Source organism: Pteropus alecto, unplaced genomic scaffold, assembly GCF_000325575.1.
Source record: "Pteropus alecto unplaced genomic scaffold, ASM32557v1 scaffold10, whole genome shotgun sequence".
Classification (NCBI taxonomy): domain Eukaryota; kingdom Metazoa; phylum Chordata; class Mammalia; order Chiroptera; family Pteropodidae; genus Pteropus; species Pteropus alecto.
The window spans coordinates 7497318-7508987 of NW_006431210.1; the positions used below are offsets into that span (position 1 = coordinate 7497318).

General features: G+C 32.4%; 1 protein-coding gene across 1 annotated transcript in view; it reads right to left on the reverse strand.

Moving 5' to 3' along the window:
• Positions 1–11670, reverse strand: part of CLASP2 (cytoplasmic linker associated protein 2) — a 150723-nt gene that overhangs the window by 129311 nt on the left and 9742 nt on the right. Inside the window, 5 exon segments of the mRNA XM_006905731.3 lie at positions 313–410; positions 1985–2060; positions 3191–3282; positions 5007–5110; positions 10349–10427. Coding sequence (XP_006905793.1) covers positions 313–410; positions 1985–2060; positions 3191–3282; positions 5007–5110; positions 10349–10427 — 449 coding nt within the window.

The following is an 11670-nucleotide window of genomic DNA, read 5'->3' on the forward strand; positions in this document are numbered from 1 at the left end:
TAATGAATTAATATTTTTACTAAATCCTTGTTTGATCATCTTCCAAATAATTACCATTACTGTCTGTTATCAAGATAGTTACCTGATGATAGTATTTTTAAACATATTAAATAATATATAAATAATATATGAGTATATAATGAAAATGTCCAAAAAAATTACAGGATCTTAAGAACTTTTTAAGTAGTAATAATCTACATATCCTTTTGTATCTTTTGAATTTTAAAACATTTCAGAAAATAAAAATAAACACATGAAATTAAAACTTTTAAAACCAGTGGCAAAAAAATAAACAAATTTAGCAAGACTTACCTAGCAGGGGAAATTCCTCTCTTTGAAAGGTCCACTCTTACTTTCTCTCCCACATGTCTATAAATCTCCACTACAGCCAATATTGCAGCATCTCTCACCTGCCAAAGAATTAAGAACTTAAAAAAAAGTATGAGATATAATAAAATACTTCACTTCAAAGTAATATTACACTAGCAGACAAACTTGAGGCTCCAAGTTGGTTTTAATGTCTCTAAACCCTTGAGAGATTATGGCAAGGCATTAACAAAAACAAGAGGATCTGCCAAGAAACTTCTAGAGAAACCTTGTAAAAGGTTTTACAAAACTCTAAGAAACATGTAAATAAAAGTTACTAACGTGGCTTTTAAAAGTTCTTCTTCTTGTAATAAAGTTGCATAAAAGACTGCCAAAAATTGTATGACTAAAAGTCATTAACACAGTTAATACATTTTCCTGGAATAAAACTGCCTTTCAAGAATGTGGCCCAAACTCAAACAGATATTTATACACCAATGTTCACAGTATCATAATTCAAAATAGCCAAAAGTAGAAACAACCCAAATGGCCATGCATAGGTAAAAATATTTGGTATACACATACAATGAAATATTATTCAGTCTCAAAAAGGAAAGGAAGGAAATTCTAACATATGACGCATGGATGAACCTTGAAGACATTATGCTAAGTGAAATATGACAGATACAGGAGAACAGCTATTGTATGGTTCCACTTTTATGAAATACCTAGTCACATTCATATGGAAAGAAAGTAAAATGTGGTTAATAGAAACTGAGGGGTTGGAGGGGATGGAAGTTATTGCTTAACGGAAAGTGTTTCACTTTGGGAAGATAAAAAACTTCTGATGGATGGGTGGATGGTGATGGCTGCACAACAGTCTGAATGTACTTAATGCCAATGAACTGTACATTTAAAATGGATGAAGTGGTAAATTTTATGTTGTGTACATTTTACCACAATTAAAAGGCAAAAAAAAAATACGGCCTAAAGAAAGGAATCTGGAAGATAGCTCTAGTTCTCTTGCACAGTTCACTGTCAAAGAGCAAATGAAGAGACAGCAGAACTCTTTACAAACCTCCAGAGGAAAAGCTAGGCCTAAAGCAGGGAAAACCTTATCCAAGGTTATTCCAAATGCACAGCTGTGCCAAAAACGTTACAACCAAGATTTAACTCCACCAGAAGGGACAAGATCCAGAACACACCACTATTTTACACCTACAGTTATATGAAGCTCAGGTAAAGAAATTTTCAACAAGTGATATACCTACCACTGGCACAAATACCCTCTGCTAAGCAGGATTATGACTGTTGGCAAAATGTTGTTATGCAACCACATTCAGGAATGAAGGAAAAAAAGCTGACAACCTGTCTGCACAATTATCACACAGGACTACAGAAGGGAATCGAGGTTATCTGTTATTCAGTTTTTCAAACTCAAGAACTATCCCTTAAGCCCCAGCTATCCTTAATACTAACTAAACAACTGACACACTTTGAGCAACTCATATGAATATAATGTATTCTTAAAAACTAACTGGTGGATTTTGAAAAAAAAAAATGTGAACCTTAATTTCACTACCTCCTTCTACCCGCTCTTCTCTTCTTTTTAAAATGTAATAAGAGCACTAGCAAAGATGGTATAGCCAAAAATTAGTCAATGTAAATAAAATCTTACCTGACTGTTGGAATCTCCAAATAGGATACACAAATGTGGTACCAACTTGCTGAGGACTAGTGGTTGAGCTCCAAAACTAAATATAATTTGAAAAAAATAAAAAAAGAGAATTTGGTCTTAATCAAACAGTAAACAAAATATCCTTACACTTTCTTCTTGTCTATATTAATAAGACAAACATGATAGAGAGCATGGGCACACATCATTAAAACATGAAGGATATGAGACACAAGCAAAAACTAATTCTAAACAATGTGAAATATGCAAACTTCAATAATCATGACTGACAATGAAAACTGTCAATACAAGATCCAACAAAGCAAAATGTTCAACCAATGGCACTCTTAAACCTGGCAACCTATCAATCACTCAAGAAAATATGAGCTTTTGCTTTAAAATAGTGATTTTTTAGATTCTAGGTCTCAAATTTGCACTCCAATAAAATCTTTATTTATGCTTATTAATTTCTGATGAGGTCATGGGTTGAAAGCAAATGACAAGAGAGCCAAAAACCACAAAAGTTGTGCAGACTGAATGCACTTACAAGCTCTAGATGGCAGAAAGGACCACAGAGGAATAAAAGAAAATAAATGAAGGTATAGTTAGAAAAAAGGAAGTAACATTACAGAAAAGTTGAAAGCTACTATATATTACCTATGTTGTTGCAAAGAACTTGAAAAAATAATCCAGAAAAAGAACAAACGCCCCAGTTTACAATTTCTTCAGACTGGAGTTCTGTGGCATCTACGCTGTCAGAGCTCTGCATACGGTTACCAGACTCACTGTCTAGTTACCTGGGAGAGTCTTGTTCAGTCTATGATTTTCATAACCACCCATACGGTTCTAGAAAGCGTGGGGAAATATCTGAAATACCGCTGAGTTAAAATCAATTCCAAACTGGGTCCAGAACAGAAACAGATCCTAAGTTATATCAGTGTATTTGTTATATTACCATCTATTTTGGGTACCAACTATTAATATACTAAAGAAAAACACTTCTTATAACCGACTTATAATGTTAAATTAACAACATGAAAGATAACAATATGCGCACAAAAATTAACAGATAAAGGTAACAAATAAAATTAATAACTACTTAAAATGTATTTTCATAGCTTTCCTTGAGCTTTGTGAAATGGATTTTGTTTTGTTATTTTATAAAAATGAAAAACACAGGTGGCTGTTTTCAGTAATCATAAAACTTACATGTTTAAGGTTTCAATAAGACACAGACACACGCCTTCTCGAGATCGAAAATTCTTGTGCTTAAAACCAGAAGCCAACTGTTCCCAAATATGCTATTTGAAAGAAAAGAAAAAATGTATAACAAAAAATTAAATTACTCATGTTACAACCTTTTATCTATTCTCAACTTTACTACCAACCTTATTGGTAAATGAATTTTCCAATCAGATTCTTCACTTCTCTACAAGTTTTTCTAAGCCAAATTTGCATTGATATTGCTCCCACATAATTTTTAATATCTTAACTACATTTTTAGCTTTTATATCTTTCACTTTAGATTTAAGTTATTTTCAGGAAAACTATGTCGAACACCTAAAAAGAAAAACTTTAGAATTTCCAAGGACACAGAATTTGTTGTAAGCTTTAGAAACCTTCAACAACAATGCTACCATTATTAACCCAGTAGTCTAGAAGCTTTTAAAAGGTCCAATGTTGCCTAGCAACTATTACAGACTGTCACATGAAACAGGTTTTTTCAACATTTTGTAATTCAGGCTTTTCTTTTAACACTGGATCCAAATACTGAAACATATTGGACAAGGCATTTTATTGCTACCTACTATAATTTTCTTTTGGAAAAAGCACATATAAACCTATACAAATAATCCAAAACAATTATATGGGTTTGGTATCAGAAGGAATCCAACTTTATTTTTTGTAATATATAGCCAATTGTCCCAATCAATTCTTTCCCCACATTTAGAAACACCATCCTACCATTTACTAAATTCATGTGCATGCACACACACCCCTTCCCCCTTTTCCTGGACTCTATTCTTTCTGGACTCTGTATTTAGTTCCACTAACATATTTCTTTCTCTCTCTGTCAAACTTTCTGGAAGGTAACTTGGAAGTTTAAAAAAAAAAAACCTTAAATGTGTATAACCTGACTCACCAATACCATCTCTGGAATACTATTCTATATTAATACTTGTATTTATGTCCAAGGATACACATATAAGGATGTCCCTTATAGTACTATTTAATAGCATGTCAAAAACAAGTTAACATTTGAATCACTAAACAATGTTGAAGGATACCCAGCAAACTGTTAATAAGGACTTAGTTAAATCTGGGAAAACAATTTACTTTTACAATTCAATACTCTTTGGAGTACTGAAATTTTTTTTATAAAACATATAATATTATAATTTTTAAACTGTATTTTAAATGATAACATCATTGTGTATATTATAAATTCTGATTTTTTTTCCCACTTAACATGAGCTACTCTTTAAGTGTTTACATGTCAACTTATTTCTGCTTGCCTTTTAAAACACCTCCATAGAGGCAAATTTTTCTACTGTATTCATAAAACATAGTCGCTGTTATAGACTATATGCCTTATATAATTAGCAACCACCTGTTATAATAAAAAAATTTTCTTTCTGTCTCTGTAAGAGTTGCAGAAATTAATATAACATTCAGTAATTCTCAAAATAAGCTTTCTCGCTTAACATTTTATAATATGCACGTAAGAAAAACCAGAAAATGATAAAAAATATTATCAGTATATTGTAAAATCACTAAAATCAGATTAGTTTTTTTTAAAAAGCATTAAAAAGTAGAAAATGAGAAAAAGAAAAGCAAAAACACAAAAAGTTAAATATAGACATTTTATCTTAAATTCCAACTTCTTTAAAGCATTAGCAACAATTCATTGTTTAAAATTATGGCTTTCATGTCCCCTAGGGACTGACTTGCTAAGATTACCCTCTATCCTTACTGATATTTTATCAATAATTAGCAAAATGAGAATTTTAAAATGTAGGCCTACCATAGGTGGTGCTACTTGATCCATTAACTTCAATATCAGAGTCTGAGCTTCATCACGAACTTTGTCTTTGGCATCTCCCATTCTGTCTATTAGAGCTACAATAACTAGAAAAAGGAAGAGGGAAAAGAATACTTTTATCTCCAATATAAGCTATATTTTACACAATTACAAACAGCAATTATTTCCATAAATGAAAAGTTAGGAAGTAAGCGAACTGTTAAATTCTTTATTCATGACACTAATCAGAAATAAATGAGAAGCAAGTCCCAAAAAATACATATTGCATGACATCCACTTACAATGATAATGTTAAAAAAAAAAAAGGAAAACTAATCATTATTCTATTTAGAGATATGTATAGATAGTCAAGTTCTACAAATCTGTAAGGGAATGATTATCCCAAAAAGGAAGAGAGTGGTTACCTCTGATGCCGGGAGTTGCCACTCAGAAAGTGCAGAGAGGGCACATCTAAGGATTTGTCAGAGTTCTAGTTTCTTAACCAGGGAATAGGCTGGTGCTGGTTTTATAATTATTCTTCACATTGTACATGTTTGATAGGTATTCTTCTCTATGTATGACATATTAACTAACAAAAACAAAAGCCTAGTCCACTAGGATTGAGGTCTTTCTCTACTAGGTCCAAGACTTTGGCACTATTCCCATGAAAGAAGGGAAGAAAAGCAGAAAAGTTGGAGTCCATTCCTGGAGAGTTTTCATGAGAAAGGTTTCTGTAACTACAAATCAACAAAACACCACATAGATATCACATCTTTTATGAGTGGAGGTGGAGAGAATCATTTGGGGGGCTAGAATTCAGAGGGCAAAGGTTTTAAAGTCAGCTCACTGGGCAAAAATATCTTCTGGTCAAAATTATCTTTCTGTAATCCCTTAAATTACCACTGCCATTTAGTGTGGTGTTACTAGGTATGTGACCACATTATTTAATCTCTCATTGTCTTTCTTTCCTCAACCCATAAATGTTCGCAGCAGTACTCACTTCAGAAGATTACTGAAAATTTAAAAATACATTTAAACAACTCAAAGAGTGAAAAAAACTGAGTAAGCTCTCTGTAATGTGTCACCTACTATCCCCTTCATGGCTATCATCCTGCATGTTCAAAAGCAAAGAAATTAACTTCTTTTGTTTCCCTTTTGACATTACAGCTATAATCTTCCTTTTCCTGAGGCAATGGAGGCTGAGGCCTAGTTTAAACAAGGGCAGGAGGAAAAAATCTGGAAAGAGGTTTTCTCTAGTTTATTTATAGATGAATATAATTAAATGTATATATATGACTTGATGCAAATATTTTCTACAATGTAACAATGTCTACAATGAAATAACCAGACTGGTGTAATAATAATCAACAATACTTAAAGAAAAAAGAAATTACATTCTTTTTGGAAGAAAATGAGTGAGAAGCCAACTATACCAAATGGAATGATATCATCCCAGAATCTGTACTTAATCAAGGAAATGACTGCGTAAAAAGAAAAATAAAAAGTTTTTGCCATAAAAATCATGAGCCTAATCATGAGGCAACAAAAATACTTGTCAACTGGAACAATATAAATCCTCATCTTGCTTAGATGTATCGTTAACACTAGAGAAATTCATCAATATCTGTAAGACTTTGGTTCTGATAGCTTCTGAGAGGGCAGAAGACAATAATAAACACTTTACATTAGGTATGTATTAAGCACATATCTAAGATGTATACATGAGATAATTCTATCTCATTTAATCCTCGTAACAATCCTATGAAAACAGTAGTGGGGGAAAAAAAAATAGATACTTCATTCTTTAGTGGTAGAATTTAACTCCAAAAAGAAAAATGTTGGCTCAAACAGAGGCTCACCTCGCTTCAATATTAAAAAAATAAAATGTTATAAAACATAAACTACAAAAACAAAAAAAACCTCACGATACATAAACTTAGAATTATAGCTATTAAATTAAAAACAAAAATTCATAAAGTTTTTCCATTAGAATCCCTTTTTAACACATACTCTCTTGGAGTCAGAGTAAGATTTATTCCTAGCTCTATCAGTTATTAATTATGCAAGATAGTAAACTTCCCTGAACTTCAAAGTTTCCTTGTCTGTGAAATAAGAAGGGATACAGGCCTGTACCTCACATGGCTACTGAAAGGATTAAGTAAAACCGGCAAAAGGCATCTTTGGCAAGCCCATAATAAGCATTCAGAAGTGTCGGCAGTCTTTCTCACAGAATTGTACATACTATAATGACCACCAAATATCATTCAACACGATGAACATTTAATAGATAATTATTGGGAATCCAAAACAGAGCTTTTCACTCTGTAGATTCTCAAGAACTTGTTAAACAAAAAGAATAAATCTATCACAGATTGGAATGTGGGTAATGAAAGATGGAAGAAGTTTAAAGCACTGCTGTTAGCATATTTTATTCTCTTATTGTACAAGATACAAACCATTTTATAAGATGCAAAACTGATGACCAGGTATCCTAACTATTCTAATATTCTTTCTACAATACCATTATAGATTAAGACTATCTGTTTAATATTTGTAAAAGATGAGATCCTTTAATGAATTCAGTTATAAAACCAGAGTTGGTGATCAGTGTTAAAATATAAGTTGTAATTTTTTTGTTTGAAAATTTTATTTTTCCACAGTACATGTGGTCACAAAAGAAAATTTAAATATTTCATATTAAAGAATTACATTAATATAGACCATACTCTTTTAGGAACTTTGTCTAAAACTGAACATGAATCTCAATTTTCCTAAAACATCTCACTTTAATGTAAAAAGATAAAAAATATCTGTAATATAGTTAATCTAAGTGCACCAAAAGAAAACAATTATCACGCACATCAAGTTACATATAACTAGGATTATATTATCAAAAACTTTAGCACATAATTTAGTTTGATTACTTTCTTTTATAGAAAGGCTCTTAATAGTGGTTTGGTTAAGGTTTAAGACAGGGTAAAAGAAGAAAGCTAACCCTGCGGCTCTTAGTCTTAGAACCTATTTAAGAATACACAGGTATACTGCCTATCTTGCAGAGGTATCATACAAGTATCATACAAATCAGAAATAATGTGAGGATGATCTTTCATTTATGTAAATTAGATAAACCCAGTAACTGCATAAAAAATAGGCATTCAATAAAGAGTAGCAATGTTGTGATGAAATTTTCCTATTTCCACATAGACTCTCAAATAATTAGAAGTTCTAGTTTCACTAAGGACAATGATGAGTCTTAGGGTTCAAAGTGAAAACAATATAGACTAATAGTAAATGTACAGGGATAACCAGAGAGTAAGGGATTAAAAGATAAAAAACAAAACAAAACAAAACTTTTACATATAAGAACACATAGATATGTGAGAATGTGAGAAACATATGAAAAACACTAACCAACAAAAACAACTTTTAATTTATTATGCATTTATGGGTATAAGAATCACGGAGTAAAGAAAAATTCAGTGTAAAGTGAGGCTAATCTGAAAAACTCCGAGATGTTGAAACCTGAAGTAAGTCTTTTTTTTTTCAAAAAAAGAAAGGACCATGGAAAAGAGGAGAGGATTTCGAAAAGAAAGAACAGCACAGCAGAGGCATAAACAAGTCAGCCAGAACTAACAAGAGTGAGCAAGTTTCTAATTAGCTAGAATGAGAGAGAGAGAACCTGCTGAAGATCATAAATAAACAAACTACTGAGATGGAGAAGAGACACACATGCTGAGAGAACTGGAACACCAAGGAGAGTAAAACAGAAGTAAGTTCTGGAAGTAGGACAGTCCTAAGAAGCAACAAACTAAGATTCTGGTGCCAGAACTCTCACTACCTCAATGTGAGCAGTTAGTTCATTAAACCCCATCTGGCCCTCTTGTGCCTAAAAAATAAGCGATGTATGTAATATCTAGAATTATTCTCTCAAGTCTAAATACCGTCTGTAACAACTAATAAGAGGGAGCTACTATAGGGCAGGGATCACAAACATAAACACCTCAGTCAGGGAGGTGCGGGAAATGCCGAAAATGAACCAGGTCTAAGAACGGCAGTATTCCAACTTTGCTGTATTATAACTGATATTTTCAGTTATGAGGAGACAAGAGGAGACTGAAGGGACTCATGAACTGGAAAAGCTTAAGATCCAGAGAAAAGGAAAGCTAGGACACAGCTCCAGCCAATAAATTACACGTGGGAGTGGAAGGTCAGGGTTGCCATACTGGCCAATTTATCAAGACAAGCCATAAATATAAATTTTTATGTAAAACTTTCTAATTTTAAACACTGATTCAAAATGTTTTAAGAAAATACACATAAATGAAACACATTCACAGAGCACAGTTCTAAACATCTATCAAAGGATTTTAAGCAAGAGACAGTAAAAAATCATCTTTTCGGAAGACATCCACACAAAGAATGAACTGGAACTAGGTATTGACTTAAAAAGGAATAACAAAGATAGAGAAAGTCATTAAGATGCTTCTGCTGAAAGGATAGCTAGACAACAAAATAAAAGACGAAACTGGCAGAATTTGGTGGCATACCAAATGTGAAGAAAAAAGCTGACCAAAGATAATTACAAAAAAAAAAACAAATTTAATCCATAAAAGGAGTTAACAAACATCTGAGGTTAACACCTTAAATCTTTCTACATAAGAATCAAAGCTACTCACCAAAGGACTCCAAAAGGCACATGAAGGTCACTCAGGTTTAGAAAATAGGTCAGAGCCAACTTTGTAATCTTAAACTACTATACAAAGAAGAGCACTGTACTAGTATAATGCTCCTCTTTGCAAATACACTGTAAGTGAGTGCTGCTCAAAGTATGGCTGGTAGCCCAGGACCAGTCTACAAACTACTTATGGTAAGAAAAATTGAGAGCATTTATAAAATAAAGTTTTTGAAACAATCTGACCAAAGTAATTTTATGTTTACTGAATCTAATAATAAAAAATATGGTCTTGTATTTTTTTTTCCATTTCATTTTGCTGTAATTTATAGTTTGAAGAGTAATGCTGTAAGTTATTTAAAATTTTTAATGTTACAGAAGTAAAAGATATAGTAAAATTTTTGAAAATATAAAGTAAAAATCTATTAGCACTATATTTAGTAAGTTTCTTACTTTTCTTTGCTTCTTTGTCTCAAAGGGAATATAATTATTTATTTGAATATACTTAAAATCTTTTATGTCTCGGTAAATTATAATGCTAAATAGCAGACCTCTGGATTGTACAAAATTACATTTTTGCATTTACAGAGAATTAATATTGTTAAAAAAAAACTATGAGGAAAAAAATCAGCATGTCAAAATCTACAATGATTTTTAAATAAAGTTAACTTACCCATTGCTACATAGGACTTAAATCGTGTTGATAATCTGTCCACAAAGGCACTTAGAATTTCCAATCCCATTAATGATACCTATAGATGGGAAAAATTTTAATGAGTACAAATTACCTATGCATACTTTAATATCAATATATAATTGTTGACATATAAAGATCTTCATATATTACCAAGTTTAAAAAAAGATAAGGAGAAAGAAGTATTCATGGGTAAACAGTCATGAGGTTTGGGCACCCTCTTCTCAAATGGTTCAATAATTATAATAACAATGTGTAAATACACAGGAAGATAGTGATAAAGCATATCTGGCAAAATGTTAATAACTGATAAATTAGATGAAGGGTAAACAGGAATTTATTGACTATACCTGCAACTTTCCTGTAATGCTGAAATGTTTACTGCGTAAAACAGTTAAAAATTAAGAGTACCTTTAATTATAGAGGAATTCCAGCTTCCATCTAGGATGGAGTAACTGGAAAAAACATCATCCCCATTTTAAACAAGAAAGTCAAATAATCTACAAAACCATATCTATTCTTGAATTTATTGGAAAGCTGAGGTTGCAGAATAATCAACTAGCCTGAAATCTAAGGGAAGACAGATGCCCCCAAGGAGAGATGGGACATTAGCAGTTAATTACATGTGACAGAGGATAAAAAAAAATGAAACTATCACCCAAGTGGATAAAAAGAATTCAGTTATATTTAATTCATTGTTAATATCTGAGTGTAGGCTAACATGAAAATACAGAAACCCTAGTAGCCACAGACACAAGAATAGTTCGCACCCACTTGCAGGCTCTTTCTCCACAAACCTCCATTGAACACTCATAATTAAGACTGAGGACAGGGGAGGAGATTGGAGAAAGTATCTCTCTGAGGAACAGGTCTCACAGGAAGAGAGCACCTGCCTCTGTAAGAAAGGTACAAACTTTTCCCATAACCTTGTCCTATAAGAAATAAAAGTTGAAGCTACTGAGGGAAGTATGCTGTCACTCGCCCCCACCCCACCCAACCCCCATCACCCCCCCAGATAAAAACTCAAAGCTACTGAGTAAAACAAACAAACAAACAAACAAACAAGCTCTCTACCTCAGGGGAGGAACCCAAAACCATCCTGGGCTCAGATGATTCAAGGTCTCCAGCTGAGACTGGATCTCCAATAATGTCTCATTCCCAAAGCCAAATCAATGAAGTATACACTTCAAATGAGTGAATTGTATAGTATGCGAATTATATCAATGAGTTGTTAGAAAAACATAATTGAAAATCCACAAATAGACATAAAATTTAACAGATAATAAAAGCAATGTCTCAAA